The sequence below is a fragment of the Camelus dromedarius genome, chromosome 1 (genome assembly GCF_036321535.1).
Source record: "Camelus dromedarius isolate mCamDro1 chromosome 1, mCamDro1.pat, whole genome shotgun sequence".
Lineage (NCBI taxonomy): Eukaryota > Metazoa > Chordata > Mammalia > Artiodactyla > Camelidae > Camelus > Camelus dromedarius.
The window spans coordinates 79,091,198-79,110,932 of NC_087436.1; the positions used below are offsets into that span (position 1 = coordinate 79,091,198).

The following is a 19,735-nucleotide window of genomic DNA, read 5'->3' on the forward strand; positions in this document are numbered from 1 at the left end:
TTATTGTTTCATGGATACTAGCAGACAACCCAGTAGTCCTAGGTCAGAAACACAGGACTTAGTACTCTCAGCACAGCAAGGAACATAAACACCACATGTGTATCAGTTCCCCCGTGCCCACAAGTCCCACAGAGCAGAAGTGGAGACACCCAGGTAGATGCTGTGAAGGCAGTGAGTTTGCATCACAACCAAGGAACCCTGAGCTTAAGGAACTGGAATCATTTATAATGGGCTGAAGTACATCTACCCTTTGTCCAAAGGGAGATATTATCTTTATTATACTGGACAATAAGCAAATCTGCCCTTTGCTACAGCAAGAGTCACTAACTCTATTATGCAAGGCTTTATGCTATACAAACATCCTGGAAAAAATTGTTTAAAAGGGCTGTCACTGTCTCACTTGCAAGAAGTAAAGAAATGCAAAAACCATGGAGAACTGTCTCCCAATAGCATATCTCTCTACTTCTTTATCTTAGCAATGTCTTCTGTACTTCAAGTGTATAGATCTTGTGTATATTTTGGTAAATTTATCCTTAAGTGTTTCATGGTTTTTGATGCATTATAAATAGCCTTTTTTTTTCCCATTTTCCAATTGTTTGTTGCTAATGCATAGAAATTTAACTGATTATTTTATGCTGCCCATGTCCAACCTAGCTAAACTCACTTACTAATTCTAGTATCTTTTTGATGTAGATTCCTCAGGATTTTCTAGAAGGATAATCTATGGTGTCGGAGAACAACATCTGTATTTATTCCTTTCCAATCTGTATGTCTTCTGCTTCTTTTCCTTGCCTTACTAAACTGACTAGTACCTCCAGTAAAATGTTGTAGTGGTCAGAGAAGACATCTTTACCTTGTTCCCAATCTTACCTTAGCTTAGGTTTTTCCTAAATTCCCTTTACTGAACTGAGGAAGCTTACTTACAGCCCCAGTTTTCAGTTGTTTCTTTTTTCAATCATAAATGGACATCTAATCATGTTTTTTGTGCAACGACTGAGATAACCACATGCCTTTTCTCTTTTAGTTTGTGAACTATATTCATTGTTTTATTAAGCCAATTTTGCATTTCTGAAATAAACCCCAAAGTTATATAAAATTATATGAAATTCCATGTTCTATGTATTGCTCAATTCTATTTGCTAATATTTTGTGAAGCACTTTTGTCTATACTCATGAGGGCTATTGGTCTAGTTTTTTGCACTGGCTATCTGGAGATAATGCTAGTCTAATAAAGTGGGTTGGGATGTGTTTCGTCCTCTTCAATTTTCAGGAAAAGTCTATGTAGAATTGTTACTATTTCTTCCTGAAATGTTTGCTAGAACTCACCAGCAAAGCCATCTAGACATAAAGCTTCCTTGTGAGGTTTTTAACTATAAATTCAATTTCTTTAATAGATGTAGTGTTACTCAGATTATCTCTTTCTTCTCAAGTGACTTTGCTATCTGATAGTTTGTATCCTTCAAGGAATTTCTCTATTTCCTCCAGGTTGCCAAATTTATTAGCATAAAGTTATACATCATATTATTTTAATGTCTGCAGAAATGACTTCATTCTTCATCTTAGTTTCTCTCTTTTCTCTTTTTTTTCCTGAGATTTTTCAATATTATCAGTCTTTTCAAAGAATCATTTTGGCTTCATTGATTTTCTCAGTTGTGTGTCCATCTTTCATTTAATCGACTATTATCTTTATCTCCTTTCTTCTGCTTGCTTTAGATTTAATTTGTCCTTTTTCTAGAAGTTTAAGATGGAAGCACAGATCAGAATTCAGCAAACCATGGCCTGTAGACCAAATCAGGCCTAGAGTCTATTTATGCATTGTTCTTCAGATAAAAATGATTTTTATGTTTTTAAATAGTTGGGGGAGGGAAGATATATGTGGGGGGGGTGGCTGTGTGTGTGTGTGTGTGTGTGTGTGTGTCTATATATCTATTATACCTATATATAGATATAGATAAATCGTGGCCTACAAAGCCTAAAATATTTGCTATCTGGCCCTTTATAGAAAAAAAATTTGTCAACACTTGATTTAGATCATTGATTTTAAACTTTTCTTCTTTTCTAAAATAAACACTTTAGTGTTAAAACTTGCCCCCAATGCTGCTTTAACTGCATTCTGCTAAGTTCAATGTTTTTATTATCATTCACTTCAAATGTTTTCTAATATTTTGTGATTTCATCTTCGACACATGGAAAATAAAGAAGTATGCTCTTTAGTTCCCAAATAGTTGGGGGTTTTCTATCTTTTATTGTTGGTTTCTAATTTACTCCTATTATTGTCAGAGAATATAATACTCTACCATTTCCATCATTTGGATATGGAATTTAGAGGCTTAAGGTTCAGTGTATGGTCCCTCTTTGTGAACATTTCATGTGCACCTGAACAGAACATGTATTCTGCAGCTGCTGAGAGTCGTGCTCTATAAATGTCAATTAGGTCAAGTTGGTTGATAGTGTTGTTCAAATCTTCTACAGACTCTTTCCTCTTCTATCAATTACTGAGAAAGGCTGTTAAAATCCCCAAATTTGATTGTGGATTTGTCTATTTCCCCTTTTCTGTGCATTTGTGCTTCATGTATTTTGAAGCTCTGTTATTAGGAAGAGCACGTCCTATTTGTACTATTAAAAAAGACTAGGAGTTATAGGACTAGGAGACTTCCTTGGAAGTAGGAGTAAAGTTCAAACTTCTAACAAGAAAAGGTCTGATTGGTTTGGCCAGTGTCTAAGCAGCATGGGCTGTGCAGAGTTCTGGAGCCAGCACACCTTCTAGGCGACTATGATAACTGCTTTATCTGTTTCAGTCAGGGTCACATGCAGGGCACGGTGGCCTCTGCTAAAAGAAACTCTCAAAAGGAGCTTGTGGGCATGGCAGGAAAGGGTTTGGCCATCTAGTTACATGAATCATCACTCTAATTTTATCCTTTAGGAATGGGAGATATGTACAAGCACATGCAACCTCATCATCCCTGTGTTGAGGACCACTCCAAGAAAAGAGAGGATCTTCACGAGCCAACAGGACTGAGGAGCTTTAGTTTACTTCATCTGTGTGAGGGGTTACCTGCCCAGGTATGGTAAGAAAAGAATACAGAACATACAATGCATTTCCCTTGCCTCCAGTATCTTGTGCTCATAAAACGAAGTTCTAAAGGCCTTAGTTTTTAACTAGTTTATGATTTTTATCAGTCATTTAATTAACAAATGTGTACTGCATCCCAACTTTGTGGAGGGAAATTAACAGAGCCTTTGCCCTGACAGACCTCAGAAATCAACAGAAGAGTGGCATCGTCACAACTTTACTTCGGGAGGACTAACTTCATCTCGATGTTTGATCAGACTGGAGGCAGAGAAACCAGTTAGAAGGCTATTACAGTAATTAGTTTAAGGTAGAGAGAAATAGATGGTCTGATTTAGGATATTAAAAGAAATGAATAATATAAGACAGAAATGACAAATGCTCTGTGCTTTTACATTTTTAATAGTCTCTTAGAGAATATTACCAGTGCTCAAACACTGTTCTCTTTCCTAGTTACAGGTGGAGGACAACCTGGTAAACAACTGTTTTCCTTCATGCACATAATAACATAAAGTCGTGACCTATCACCGTATCATAGATGGGTAATTTGTCAGATGTTGGGACAGAAACATCTGAATGCTTAAGAACTATACTTTTGTACCTAGAGGACTACCAGCACTAACTGGTTAACTATACTACTTGGATTTTAGCTTTCATTTCTAAAATCTAACATCAGCAACTGAAAAACTAGATACAGAACTACATTTCTCAAACAAAATTGGGAACAGTGGACTATAGGACATGAGTCTTGAGAAAGAACTGAAAAGTTTGTACTTTCATTTCAATAATACGTATTTTTTAAAGTATACCCTGGATCATCTAGATTACCATCTTATATCCGCCATCAATGGTACTAGAATTAGAGTGAACTAAAGAAAAAGGCATAGAAAGGTCTTATAAGGTAAATGATATATTTATGCCAAGTGAAAGCCAAAACACCTAACCAGTGATTTAAGGAGGAAAGCTCTGCAGCATTCAAACACAGGAAAGTGGTGTAGGAGTTATCATAGGATATACAGTAGACAGAAAACTGCATGCCTCGCCAAGGCAGACCAGAGTATACTCACTATGCAAAGAAAGATTTCATTTCAGCAAAACAACATCATCCATCACCCTAAATTTAATTCGTTTTACTGATTTTATAGTTTTGTTTATATTTCATTTATAAATTTACTTCTGTTTTATACTTGCATAAAAGCAATAAGCATAAGGAATTTATATACATCAAAAAATCAAATATTTCAATAAAATAAAATTATTTAGGCCAATACTGAGGAGCCATAATCTTTTTTTTTCCTTTAAGGGGGATTGTATATTACTCATGCTTAAGACTAACATGGTGGAAACAACAAGGGGATTCAAATCAGAAAGATCCACCTCCAAATCTTGACTCTCTTAGCTGCTTATCATGCAACACTAAGCAATAATCTCTCTAAACTCTAGTTTATTTGCAGGGTTACTGTGAAGATTAAGTGGTACACTAAAACTGAAATGAAAATTCTTCTCTTCTTTCTCTATCTAAATTAGCTTCTCCTGATTTCTCTCTTTTCTAAATTGGCACTCAATATTCTGTCAAAAAGCAAAGTTTAAGATCATGTCATCTTTGATCTCTCTGCACAGAACTATTTATCTGTCTTGTATAATGAAGATTATACCTTCACAATGTCTCCTTCCCACTGCAACCAAGAGCTTCCAGATCTCCAAAGCTTGGGGCCAACTAGTTTACTTTTACCTTTATCTCCTCTTACCTACAATACATACTACATAAAAAGCTAAGGATTTATCTTCCTCGAGTACATCTCTGAGGTTGTCATTCTCCTACTCAAAATTTTTCTGTAAATCTCAAGGCCTTCTGCATTAAGGCTCTACCCAACCGATCCTTCCAACTTTACCTCCAGCAATTCCTAAACTGAAAGCTTCTTGAGGCAAAGATATTGAATCCCTAGCATAGTATGTAACACATAATGGATACCCAATAATAATATTTGAAAAAAAGAATGGAAATCTGTCAGTGCTCTTCTCCACCAGAAGACACCAACTATCTCCACTGGCATAACCCTTCCTTCATTCCTTTCTAACACACTTCTTATTAAGACAATCGTTCTAACCACAACAATCTGAAAACTGGTCTTTTAAAGACAATCACAAGAAATCCCAAAAGGACAACAGCATTCTGTGATTTAAAGAAACAAAAAAGGCAAGCCAGTGAAAAAAGCATTTAAATCTCTCTCTTTAATTATTTTAAAAATTCTTAGTCTAATCAGCTGCTTGGTCTTAGCAGCTGGGTTGGCATGGATCAAACAACTGCAACATAAAAGCTGTAAGAGAACACACACACACACCCCAAAACAGAACCAGATTCCTACTGGATAAAACAAGAATATCAGACAAATGATTTTTTAAAAATCATTAACTAAAATTTCTGAGTACTTCTCAGTTATTTCTCTTAAAAAAATTTTTTTTTGGTTTCTTATTCTTCCAATGAATGTATTTGGACACACAAATGTCCAAACTACACAAACACATACACACAAAATATTTCCCCTCTGAATAAAATACATAATGAATAATATTGTATAACATACTATGATATCATCTCTTTGTAGGAAACTTGGATAAGGAAAATCACTGCTAATCATAAACGTTACCAGTGTTCATTTCTTATACATTCACCTCTCTGTAGACTCAACCTTCCACTGACCTAACCTTCCACTACAAAAGCTGAAAAAAAAACAAGGTCCCAAGTTAATGTACAAAAATTTGATTCACATGTAACTTTTCAGTAACACTGCTGGGAATCTGCAGCACAATCTAAAACATACATGGTTATTTAGGTAACCTAACAAAATGAGACTAGCTGTCATAAAGTCAATCAATCCAATTCTCCAGCTCTTTAAACAAAGAGCTAACAAGCCTAGTTTAAATAAAAATAAAACATTCATTCTCAATTCACCTTCAACCAACTTAAAAGACTCACAACAAGTGTATGCATCAAGCCATCACAACTTCCTTCTTAACAATGAAGGTAAAACTTGTGAACCAAAATAGAGCTCCCGGAGCGGTATTCCACTTGGATCATAAAATCTACTGCAAAATCTTCCATTAACTTTACTCTCTGAATTCATGAAATGGATAGGAGGCAAGGAAAAACATGGATATCAAATATGACTGACAGTATCTCAATTGTTATTTGCCAAATGGCAGGGGCCAAGGGGGTCCTCTATGGATGACAGCTCCATAAAAGAAAAAGACAACAGTTTTAATTATTACAAAACTGGTCCATATGCTTAAAAAATGTGAACATCCACCCCCCAACAAGTTATAGACTATAATGTAAGACACAGAGCTTAAATGCAGAATAAAATGCCAATGCTCTGCCTCCCTAAAGAAACATACAACCTGATAAACTGCTTAACATCATCAAACCAACACCCGCCAGAGTGGTTATTTTATATATTAAATCAGGAAATCATGATAAGTGCTAGCGGTTCCTCTAGGCCTCAGCAGCAGCCTTGGGTATAAGAGCAAACTCGAGCCTTCTTAACACTCAAAGAATAATGTTGATGTCATTACAAGGCTACTGATTCTTCTGCACTCTGAACTAGTCATTCCTTGATCCACAACGCAATTCTTTTTCCACCCAGCCTCTCCCCGAAATAGAGACCTCAAAACAGAGCAGCCCTCGGGTATCCCCTTCTCCTCTACCTCCGGCGGCTGCCGCTTTCTCCTCCCTCCGGCTCCGAGGTGGGGGCTCCAGAAGGTCCCGGGCAATTCCGAGCCCGGGCGGTGCTTGTTTGCCTGTTCACGGTCGCGCTGGCCGGCCGCTTCCTTCCCCAGTCTGCGCGAACTGGAGCGCTACAGGGATCCCGGGGGCCGAGGAGGGAGCCGGGGTGGCGACGCCGCCGCGGCCGCCGCCTCTGGTATGTCAGGGGCCGGGATTGTATTTCGAAAGATCCGCCATTTTCACCTCGTCATCACCATCACAGCTCAGCAGCTTCCCCGACAGCCCGAGCCCGGGCCGCCGCCGCCGCCGCCGCCGCCAGTAACCTCCCCCTTCCTCCTCCTCCCCTCCCCGGCCCTCCCCTCCGGAGAGGCGCACACCCACATATCCGGGGAAACCTCCCGCCGGCCCCGCCAACCTTCAAATGCTCAGGGAGGCACAAATGCACACACAGCCCACGCCGAGACCTTTCACCCCGCCACGAAAGATGGAGCTCCTGCGGGCCCGGTGGCAACGCGAAAGGAAGTCGCGCTACCTGCCGGATCCCAAGTCCGGCATATTTTTGTTTTGAAGAGCAAAAACCATGCGGAAAGGGGCACGAGGACAATAAAGAGCCCAAACTCTTTCATTTTCAATAAAGCAACTTGGGAGAGATGATGGAATGCGTTTTGTTCACTGTGTCCATCGCAGACACTAAAAACAGGATCAAGACAGTTAATGTCACTCACCAACTCTGACATTTTCCTCCACCGTAAGCACAGAACGGGCTATTTCCATGGGCAAGTCTGACCTCTCTAATACATCTGTAAATTACAGGCACTGATTCTTAGGCAGACATTGTGGTCAGAACGTTCGGTTTTTAAAATAAACTTCAAAACTATTTTCCTCTCCATTTAATTTCGTCTAATCATTTCTGTCTATAAACACTGTGACTTCCAGTTCGTTTGTCATTGGTTTAAGGCGTCAAAGTGCAACCAGGTTTAAAATGTGTTGACCCTATTCATGAGTGAACAATTTCTAAAATACAGAAAATATACCTCTAAACTAAAATTCTTTGCCAAATGTTTTTAGGATCTCAGTCACCAAATTAAAAAACAAATCTACCACTGATATGTTTATTCGATACAATGAAAATAAGCAGCTTGCTTTAGAACAAGATCCCAGAGTTATCCACCGACCCCCACCATGATGCAGTTTAATAAATAACTAAGAGAATATAAGTATATTTTGATCATCAAAAAAATAGAAGCTCCTGCAAGGCTTCTGACGGGACCAGATTTTTTTTCACAAAAAGAAACTGGTTACCGTTGTTAATTTCAGATTTGATAACCACGCATTCAAAAGATGAATTCTATACTATTCAACTACAGCATAAGCTCTAAAAGATCTGTCTGAAATGAGCAAATTGAATTTGAAGGTTTCGAACAGAGACACTCAGTTTTTTTTTTTTAAGTTAGTTTAAGAAAAGAAAGGTAGAAGTTGAAAAAGTCATTTCATTTCCTTACCTTGCTTGAATGACAACTCCATATAAAAGTCAGCAGATTCAGGCTTAAACAAGTGCTATCTATCGCCCAGCCCAGTCGCCGTTTCTATAATCCTGCTAGATGCCAAGAGTATCAAACCTTCCCAATTTCTTCATCTTTAAACTTTATTTCCCCACCGCCAGCCTCGTCCACCCGCACTCCGCTTGGTGTTTACCGTTGCTTGGCCAATCTAAGTCCTGGCCGGCTCCCTTCCCCCGTGCACCTCGGGAACATTATGACATTTGGCTGGTGGGCTTCGCGAGGAAAACGGACATACACGAAGAAGACACCATACAAAGGGGCGTAGGAAGAACGGGGCGGCGGGCAGCAGGGAAAGGAGGGGCTGGTACAAAATGACACAGCAGCAAAACCGGTTCCCAGAAACCCGGGGCCGACACGGCGGCTCCTCGGGCCGCGCACTGTGCGTGTCAACAGCCGCGGGAGCCCTTCCTCCAGACGGCGGGGAAGGGCGGGCTGCCGGCCGAGCGCCGGCCCAGCCGGTGACAGCCGCCCTCTCGAGTGCCGGCGGGAAGAGGCCGAGCCTGGAGGATCCTCCCGCCTCCTGCGGCCCGGGGATGGGGCGCGTCGGCCCCCAGACTGCAGGTTCCCGCTCTCTGCCACGACCCACCAGCCCCGGCTCCCGAAGGGGGCGGTCCGGCGCCCTCCGCCCGCGCCACCACCCACAGCGCTCTCTTCCCGCTCGCCCGCCCAGAGGCCCCCACCCCGGGGGGCTGACACTCACCAAAGCCGGCGGCGCCGCCGCCTTCTCCTCGTGCCGCGCTCCCTGGGCTCCCAGCAGCCGCGGCGGCGGCGGCGCCTCGGAGACACAGACCCGGGGTTGTTCAAAATCACGCGCCCAGCGCCATTCCACCGCCGCATCCCATAATACGTTGGGCCCTCCCCGCCCGCGCGCCCCTCTCCGCCCGCCCCTCCACTCCGCCCGCCCCGCCTCTCCGGCCGGCTTCCTTCGCCCCGCCCCTTCCGCGCCGCCTTGCCCCTCCCCTTGGCAACCTAGCTAGCGTCATTCCGCAAGGCGCCGGGAGTACGCTCCTGCTCCACGTGACTCCCAGTGGCGCTCTGTCAAAACGTTCCATCGGGCTGAGGCTGGGAGGGGGAAGAGCGGGGTTGGGAGGGACTGCCTTATCTTCTAGCGTTCCTTGTTTGGAAGTCTGTGCTGTAGGTGGCATTTCCAGCATCTTGTGGCTGTTCGACGTGCTTGGGTGGGGAGGTGATCAGCAATCACAAATGCCAAATCTCTTCGTTTTTTAGGCAGTGATTTTACAGGGGTCTCTAAAAAGCCCCTGAGAGACCACGCAGAGTTAAACTTATTTAAAGGGACTTTTTTTTTTTTTACAGTATACAGCCAAGAGTAACACAATCAAAATTCTTTGTATTTGTTCACCTTTTCCTTCTTTTATTTTTCCGCTATTCTTTTTATAAGATAAGAAAAGATACCCAAATTTGAAGTCGGATAAGCAGGTACTGAGAGATTCAGTTAATAACTGCTCTGTGGGACAAAAACTACAGAGGAAACAATAGAAAATACAAATGTGTATACATAATGTAAAATAGTGTGGTACCATTACAGTCTTGTAATTGCTAATGGAGCAGGGAGGACATACTGGTCAACGTGAGGCACTGTAGCTTCAGAACACAATGGAGGAGGTGAGACATGCTGTAGTGGAAGCAGCAATCACTTTGGAGTCAAGCAGTCCTGGTTTTAAATTCTGGTACCTCCACTTATTAGTGTGTAATATTTATCATGTTTTTTTTCCCATCTACAAAAGGAAAATAACAAAATTTCCCAGGATACGGAGGATCAAATAAAGTGAGGGGTGCAAAGTAGCTACAAATAGTCTTTGCTTTAAAGGCTAATTCTATTTTGCCATAATCAACACCATCCTGTACCTTCCACTTTAAAGTCTACGGTTAGGATTTTGCAAGGCAAGTGGCATGAAATTAGCAATGGCTTGGAAGTGGGAAGGTCTGGGGCCTGTGCAAGGAACGTGAGAAAGCTGAATGATACACAGGGTTTACTGAGGATCAGTAGGTGAGTCCAGTTTATGAGGAGCTTTGAGAGCTAGTGTAAGAACACAACCTCGTGGTTAAATGATTGGTGGTGCTGTGGGGCACCTCTAGAAGGAAGAAGAGTGAGATGGGTACACAAACCCAGTTAGAATCTAGGGAAACAGAATTTCCCCCCAAAGGAGAAAATTTCCCAGTATATTCCACAAAGTTAGCATAACCCAGATAACAAAACCCAAGTCAGACGGTACCAAAAGAAGGGGGCGGGCGTTGGAATTCTTTTCTCACTATGACTTTGTTACAAAGACAAAATTGAATATTAAGACATAAAATCCAGTAACGTGGTAATAAAGAGAATTCACACCATGACAAAGTACAGTTTATTCAAAGAATGGTGGTTTAACATTAAGAAATCATGACATTTATTAAATTAAAGGAGAAAAGTCAAATGATACGCTCTAGAGAAGTATTATATAACATTCAACAGCCATTGCTGAATTTTAAAAATTCTCAGTAAACTAGAAAGAAAAGAACAGTTCTTTAATTGGATCAAGATAATCATCAGAAAATAACAGTAATGTCGTACTTAGAGTGAAACAGCAGATGCACTCACATTAAAATCAGGGGCCAACAAAGATGCGGGGCTATAGGGGCTATTATTTAAGATTTTTCAGGGCGTCTTAGCTAAATGCAATTAAATAAGAAAATAAGAAAAAAGAAGTTTAAATAGTGGAAAGAAGAGACCAATTGGTCCTCATTAAAAATAATTATAGAGAGCTCAGTGTTGTGGTTAATTGCTCGGCCTTTGGAGCCAGACTGCCTCGGCCCAAATTCTGGCCCTGCCACTTAATAGCTATGTGAATCTAAGCAAGTTTCTTCTTGTGCCTCAGTTTCTTCATCTGTAAATTAGGAATAAAGCATCATCATAAGGTTGTCATGAAGATTAATGAGGTACTATGTACAAAGCCCTTTGAACACTGCCTGGCATATGGTAAGTGCCCATGACTGAAAACTAATAATAACCAAAGCTACAATACAGCCTAAAATGTAATATAATTTTTTACTTTTTTCGAGGAAAGCATTTTAGCCCCTAAGAACCACTACTATTTAAACAAAAGAAAATCTTTGCTTACATTTGTATGCTGGCTTTTCTAGATGAACTAAAAGCATTTATTCAACAAATATTTGTTGATCATCTACCAAATCCTAAGCACTGAGCAAGGCACTGGGAATAAAGTGCTGAACAAGACAGAGCAGCTCTATCCAACGGAACTTTCCGGGAAGGTGGAACTGTTCTACATCCACACTATCTGATACAGTAGCCTCTAGGCTACTGTGTGGCTATCAAGCAACTGAAATGTGGTTAATGTGGCTAAGGAACAGAATTTTCATTTTATTTCATTGTCATTAATTTAAATACAAATAGCCACATGTGGCTGATGACTACAATATTGGATAGCATGGTTTTAGAGGAAATGACAGCCAATAACTAGTAGAAAAATTTAGAGATTTTAAATAAAGGAGGTTTCTGAGGAAAATATCAATACGAAAAATGAAAAGATGGTATTGAGGTATGAGTTGGGTAGAGTTATCAAAAGAAAAAACAAAATGTATTACTGGGCATCTATTACATACCAGGTATACTGCTAGGTACAAAGTACACACTAGTTAATAAAATTTTCTTAAAATATATTCATTTCCAAAAGATTATTCAGAAGTTCCTTTGCTCTTGAGTCTATTTGTCATAAGCCCAAGATGTCTCTATACAAGCAACCAACATGTATAAATCTGTATAAGTGTAATTATCACATTTCTTTTTCATTATCATATAAAACTTTTTAGAACAGATCCAGAGCTCCTTATCAACAATTTTAAAATCTAAAACGTTTTGAAAACTGAAATTTCTGGACCCTCATGACAAACTCATTTAGTAGGAAAACCAATATGACATAAGGTATTAATATTCTTTAGAATATTTAATGTCTGAGTATTCAATATACATCAGTGCAGAAATATATGTTTGATTATGGAATTTGATAAAGACCTAAGGGGTTGGAAGGAACTTTCTGAGGTGATGGCAATGTTTTTGACCTTGATTGTGGTCTTGGTTGCATAAGGTTATATACAATGGCCTGAACTCATTACGCTTAAAACAGATGTTTTAGTATATGTAAATTATACTCCACTAAAGTTGGTTTTAAAAGAAAAAAAAGGAGTGTTCTTATAATCTGCACATGCTTTCTAAAATTCAAAATATCCTTAATTCCAAAAACACATAGATACCCAAGGATTTGGACTAAGGGAATATGGATCAGTATACTTTGAACACACTCCAGGTTTTTACCTTATGGCACATGATGTGATTAATAATGTCAAACCACCTGAAAAAATAAAGTCAACCACTAAAGTCATCTGCTGGGCCAGGTAGGATTCATTTACTTTTCCTCTGGCTATATGATTTCTTTGCCTCCATGATTGTTGTTTTTGATTTTCTAATTAAAATGATAGAAGTAGAGGATCCTCTGTAATGTTCTGATGTACTTGTCCTTCTAGGGGTGTAACCATCCCTGTGGTTAGGAGTGGGGTTTTCCCTTGAAGGAAGTAGATATTGCCAAACTCCCTCCATCATCCTAAGAGGCGCATCTTGAGACAGGATATGGGAACTTGAAAGAAGGGCTGACACCGGGAGAGGGAAATGCTTCCTTTCCCTCAGCTTTGCTTATTTGGACCTGGACACAAAGAATTTAATGTGTTTGAAAGTGTGTGCCCACCTTTCCACCTAGTAGGAGAAAGAAAATATCTCCCTCCAGAGAGACTGAAAACCAGGTAGCGTTTTTGTTGTTTTGATTTTGGTTTTAATTACAAAACATCTTAAAATTCTTCGTGGCTTATAATCACAAGCATTTATTTTTCTCATGAATTGACTGGGTTCATTGACCTAGGCAGGGCTCAGGTAGGTTTGGAACCCAGGCTTACGGTTGGGTTCCCATCTGTTTTGTATATCAAGATTCTGGCCCCAAGCTGATAGGGCATTAGCTACCCGGGCACACTCTCTTAGTGGAGCACAGGAACACAACAGCTTTATTTATTTATTTTTAATGGAAGCAATGGGGATTGAACCCAGGACCTCGGGCATGCTAAGCATGTGCTCTACCACTGAGCTCTACCCTCCCCACTGCATAGGAACACGACAGGAATGAGTGGAAACATGATATCCTTTTTAAGGCTACTTCTCTGGCCAACTGGCACACTGTCACTTCTGCCAGACAACTGCCACTTGTTTCATTGGCCAAAACAAGTCATATGGCCCAACATCAATAAGACGGAGGATGTATATTCCTTTCTACACTAGTGAGGTAGAAGGTACATGGCACAGGGTGTAGGTGTATTACCAGTTCTAGCACAGAGAGGGAATGAAGAATTGAGGGCATTGATCCAAACTACCAGAAGAGGCGATGTGAAGACACCTTGTACATGGGCCTACATAGGTGTAGCCTGGGAGGAGATTAGAACACTTTCACCCTTTATAATCTCCATGAAAACAACCCCTTTCTTTGAGGAAGACAAATGACTCATCAGTCTTCTGTAAACTGCTCTGTTCACATAGCATTCACCTCCTTATTCCAATCAAACTGCTGTTCTTTGTTCTTCCAATGTAAAAATTCTTGAGATGGCCCTGGCCTGAGGCCTGTGAACTCACAAAGCTACCCACAAAGCTATCTGCTACATAGTTGTAAATGACTAAGGACAGTAACTAGGCAGCTTTCAGCTGCAAGTCATAGAAAGCCCAGGTAAAAATAGCTTATATATTTCATAACACTCTGCATAGCTCATAAAATAAATGGTAGAGAAATTTTCCAGGATAGTTCAGCAGAGAAAAGATATCATCAACGAAGCTGGCTCTTTCTTCCTCTCCACACGGCCATTCTCAAGGTCTTGCCTTAGTTCATAGGCTTGCCTTCCAGTGGCTGTCACCTAGTATCATACGTAGACATAATACACGCAACACACAAATATCAGCTGCAGAGGAAGAGTATTTCTTCCCATGCACTACGTTTTATCTGCAAGGTTGAATCTGTCCCCTAGACAGTTTCCAGTCCCTCTCCCAGGATTAGAATGGTTTCCCCGCCTCTTTTCCCTATTCCTCCAGCTGCATTGTGTCTTCACCCATCCCTTGAGGAATAGCAAGGTTTGCTGCCTTTTCCCATCAGTTCAAGTCTTTCCTTCCTTAGGGGAGAAGGGACTGGGTTTTCTCCTGCCTTTCCTACAATGGCAGCCACTCCTCTCTTCTAGGCTTGTAGGACCCAGGAGTCTGTCTCTTACCTTCCACCCTGCCCCCAGTCTTTGTCCTGGCTACCCACTGGGGGGTCCCAGGAGACCAGACTGAGAGTGGATGTGATGTGAATCCACTTATAATCATGGCTCCCTACAAGCATGCCAGCGCACACTTTTTCTTTAGCAATTTATTTAAAAATTTAGCAGAAGTCTTCCTTCCTGCTTGCATGGCTGCCCCGTCTTCCTTCCCATGCTCTGCCACAGATGACCCAGTGCTCGCATCTCATCTGTGTTTAGAAGCACAAGCCTTTCCTTACATTTCAGGCTAGTTGGTTGCCCTATAATCGCAGGTCTTTGATTGGTTTAATAAAAGTTATAATTTTGTAGATGACCTAGCTTATTGCTGTGTGGCGAGAGCAGTGCTCTTTCCAGCTCTCTACATCTCGGCAGATGCTGAAAGTCCTCCAGGTGTTATTTTATTAAAAGAGTCTGAGGGTCTCTATTGTTGGACCACAGTGCTCATCACAGTTTTCACCCAGGACAGTCCTTCCACTTACACTCTTAACCTACCCTTTCCTACTCATCTTATTAGCTCTCAGATCTCTTGCTTTATAACCTGAGTTTAACTATCTGCTTCTGCTTGTTGCCACAGTTCGTGGCAGATTTGCATCATCTTTTCCACCTTACTGATGTTAGTTCCTACCCAGCCCTGAGAGTTGTAAACGCCTTGATTTTAGCACTTAAATTGATGGGAAAAGTCAGCAAACCTTGTTGTTCCTCAAGGGATGGGTGAAGACTCTCAGGGAAGGGAGGTTGAGACGGAAACAACATCACATTCAACATGCTGGGATTTTCGAGGTCTCCTATTTATCCAACTATGTTATTCACTCAATTTAACAAATTTTCTTTGAGTGCCTAGTTAACACAAAGCACACAGTTCTGGGTACCAGGTGGTTTACAAAAATCAGTCAGGCTAGCACACCTCTTTTACCTGCTTTCAACTATATGATTCCACTTGAAACATGAACACATGAGAACAGCAGACAGACAGGGTGGGCACCAGATGGCACGAATGAAGCCTCAGGTTATGGTGAGCCTAGAGATAGAAAGGAAAGAGAATCAGAACACAGTGGGTAATGAAGAGAGTGTAGCCTGTGAAGATCCATGGACCTTGAAGTAGAAAGATCAGATCTGTACTGGCACTGTCCTGAGAGGATTTGCTGGTCATCTTGACACTAGAGGAGATTTGGGGAAGCGTAAGGGTTTTGTTGGAACTTCTTTTTCTCTGAGGCTGTATGAGTACTAGCCTTGAAACTACTAGAAAAAGAGAAGACAACTTAAACCATAAATAAATACATAAATAAAAGCATAAAATACATCAATAAATATATAAGCACATAAATAATAAAATATGTACATATCTAAACAGAAGACTAAATTCAACACATACACACAAGACTATGGAACAAAAAGCATGATTGTGTCCCCTTTTTATTTATTAATTATTAATTGTGTATGTGTGTTCCCTTTTTAAGGTTTTACATTCAGGGAAATGCACAGATCTTAAGTGTATAGTTTGATAAACTTTGATAAATCCGTATACCCCATGTAACCCACACTCCTACCAACATATGGAACATTTCTTTTTCGTTAAAATCTTCTTTTTTTTAAAGTTTTTTTTTGGGGGGTGAGAGAGGTAATTACATTCATTTATTTATTTTTTAGAGGAGGTACTGGGGATTGAACCCAAGACCTTGTGCATGCTAAGCATGCACTCTAGCATTTTGAGCTATACCCTCCCTCTAGAACATTTCTATCACCTCCTGCTACTTCCCAGTAAATTCCTACCCTTTTCCATTTCCCCCTCCTCCAGTAAGTTCAGATTTTCTACCACCATAGATTAGCTTTTTTTTTTTTATAATTTAGAACTTCATGTAAATGGAACATTTATATACATAAATATATATATATATATATCTGGTTTCTTTCATTCAGCATATTGCTTTTGAGATTCATTCATGTTGTTGCATGTATCCTGGGATGGTTGCTGCAGATAGTGAGTTGATTTCTTGGACTGGTGCTACGGGTTATGAGTCAGAGTTTTATTTTTCTATATGGTCTCCCATTGCCTGTTTGCATATTTAGTCTCTCAAAGAGAAGAAAGAAGGAGAGAGAAAGGGAAAAAAGGGGGAGAGACAGAATGGAGGAGAGAGGAAGAGAAGGAGGAAAGGAGGAAGAGAAAGACAGAGGAGGAGAGAAGGAGATGGATAGGAGGGAGGGGAGAAAGAGAGAGAGAGAGATCACTGGCATTGGACTTATCTGAAATCCTGGTAGCTAGAAGATGGTGGAATAACATTTGCAGGTCACTGAGGGAAAATGACAGCAGATCAGCCGAAATCCCATCAACTGTCAGGATGATAAATATTTCTGAGTAGGCACGGATTCACAAGTATGTTATCCATGCACAGCATTTAACAGGCCACTTAAGGGTAAATACTACCAAACAATAAAACAATTGGAACAGAGACCTCATATCAAGACAGGAAAGATGAAGAGAAAGGGAAATTGTGATGAGTAATTTACTTTGAATTTATATAGCAGTGAAAGTGAATAATAACAATGTAACTGGGAATTATAACACAAGAGGAAAATTGAGGAGCCCTAAACTACAAGAGAGGTACTGCAAAGGGAAACAAAATACTTGGTGAAACAGAACAAAAATACCAACTTTTCTCAGTGAAACTTAGGAATTAAGTGGAGGTGGAAGGAGCAGAACATGCACTCCTTATGTTCTGAAAGTCTCCACTAGGAGTGCAAGGTGTGGAAGTGAAAATATTCTTAAGACTCTCTTTTACTGAGGTGTAGTAAAAAGCCAATTGGGGACTAAAGTGTCTAGAAGGAAGGAAATGACTGACAACTGGTTCTCATATATTATTAGAGAAAAAACGTTTGATTGTGAATGTCAGAAAAGGGAAAGTAATCACTAGCTAAATTGAAAAGAAGATGAGATACTTTTTTTTTAAGCTTTAATACACTTTTCTCATGAGTTAAATTGAAAAGGAAATGATATAGGACATGATAGGATAACACAATAAAATTAGGAACACCCAGAATAAGTGGTAGAACTCAGGAAATAATTAGAAAAAAAATCACATTAGAAATGAAGACTAAAGTAGAAGGAAACCGGGAGAAAATAAAAATGGCAGATAATGCTTCGTGAGAAATATAGTGAAAAGGAAGAAATTTTTAAAAATAAAAATATGTGAAAAAGGAAATAAAAAGATTTTGAGGAAAGGTGACTAACATTGAAAATAGGTAGATCTTCTGGTTTAACATATAGATAACAGTAGTTTCTGAAGAAAGAAACCAAAATAATAGAACAAGTGTAAGATATTATAATTATAGATAAGGTTTTGCCAAAAAAAAAAAAAATGAAAACTACATATGGAAAGAGCACACTGTGTACCTGAGAATATTGACCCAGAATGACCAACATCAGCACATAGTCTAGTATGAGATATTTTTCAGCAACGCTTTATGCCACAAGAAAATAGAGTACCACACTTAAGATGTGGTACAGTCAGGAAAAGTGACGCAAGGTTGATTATATCTAACAAACCTGATTTTCAAACACAAGAGACAGAAGATGTTACTAAGAATGTGGTTTCCTTGAATACTTCCTGAGAAACCTTTTAAAGAACTAACTTCAGACAACCAAAAGGATCAGAGAGCTATCGATAGAAGAGCTGATGGTGAGCATTAAATATGAACTACTTACAGAACTAAGACTAAATTAGGCTTAAAAGCAAGAAAGTACCATTTGTAATGGCTGTGTGTGCTCACAATATAGATGTGTACAATTAAGAAAAATAAGAGGAAATGGGGCAAGGAATGGCAGGAAAATACTGAACTCTTTTTGGCAATCATATTGAAAGTGTTCGCTTTAGTGTATTCTGAGGCCATTGTGTATATAATGTGGGATGAATGAAATGAATTATGGAAAATTCTGAGTCTGTGATCTCCTATATATTGTGGGCCAGGGTTTTGGATGTGGAAGTCAGGAGATACAGATGTAGTAGAGAAGAGGTTAAGTAAAACCACCCAAATTGGAATTGGAAGTATCATTATAAACTCATGAGTTATTTTAGCCTTAAAATATGTATATATGTCCTAGCTCTAGCCTATGAAAAGGTTCCCAAATGACCAGCATGGTAGCAATGAGCATCCCTAGCACTCAGATTGTTATCTGTAAATCTCATTCCTAAAAGGAACTAAAGGAACAAAGGCTTTTTGGAGAAATGGCTGATTCTGGGAACTAGGCTGGGAAACACGAGACGATTCAAGAACAATTTTGATACATGGCACTAACAACATATGGAAAAAATTCAGAGTAAAGATTAGTGCTCAGAAAGCAGCAGAATATGTACACTCACTTATGCTTTTTATTTAATTTTTTTTGACTTTTATAACATATTTGAGCTGGGCACATGGGATGTAGAGTGGAAGATGAGCTAGGAAAAGGACCCCAGGATGACTTCCTTTGCATATTAGTAGGGAAACCGTGAGGGGCTAGAGACCACCTAGTTGATTACGTAAAAATGGGAGATTCCTGAACAGAGAAACGGCCTTACTAAGTAAGAGTCTGATGAGAAGAGCTCATATACCAGCGGTGACATCACCCAGAGCAGTGCTACTCAAGCTTTAATGTGCAAGAATTACCAGATGGATTTTGTAAACATGACAACTTTGACTCAGTAAGTCAGGGCTGGGACCCAAAGTTTTACCTGGTAAAAAAGAACTAGGATTTGTGCACTTCCCTTAACTCAGATGTGCTTAGCTAGTTTCTTGCTAAGTAACTGAAAAGAGGGAGAGAACAAGCTTCCAGTGCCGTCCAGGTTTGTTTTTCTCACTGCTATGAGCAAAATCTAAAAATACGCAGTATTCTCTGAGAGGTTAGGCCAGGGTAATAAGCAGTCTGGAAAGGGGAGGGCTTGTCATGTCAAAAAATTTAGTAAAATTGATGCCTGCAATAACTAGGAAGACAGATAACCTTCTTCCCTAGCTTGTAGCTCTAGTGGAGGTATCTGGAAAGAGCCAATTTGTGTGTGTGGCTACTTCTTT

The 19,735-nt window shown here is 40.0% G+C and overlaps 1 protein-coding gene across 7 annotated transcripts in view; it reads right to left on the bottom strand.

Moving 5' to 3' along the window:
* The window catches only part of LIN54 (lin-54 DREAM MuvB core complex component), a 60,858-nt gene extending 51,642 nt beyond the window's left edge, over positions 1-9,216 (bottom strand). For 2 of the 7 annotated variants that reach the window (XM_010983596.3, XM_010983581.3), the window contains exon 1: positions 8,297-8,732. In XM_010983596.3, the coding sequence (XP_010981898.1) occupies positions 8,297-8,318 (22 nt within the window). In that variant the 5' untranslated portion in view covers positions 8,319-8,732. Of the gene's footprint in view, positions 1-6,775; positions 7,129-7,209; positions 7,266-8,296; positions 8,733-9,056 lie in introns of those variants that run through there. The other 5 variants (XM_031433008.2, XM_031433022.2, XM_064485870.1 and 2 more) reach the window with 5 other exon arrangements.
* Positions 9,217-19,735: the final 10,519 nt, after the last annotated feature.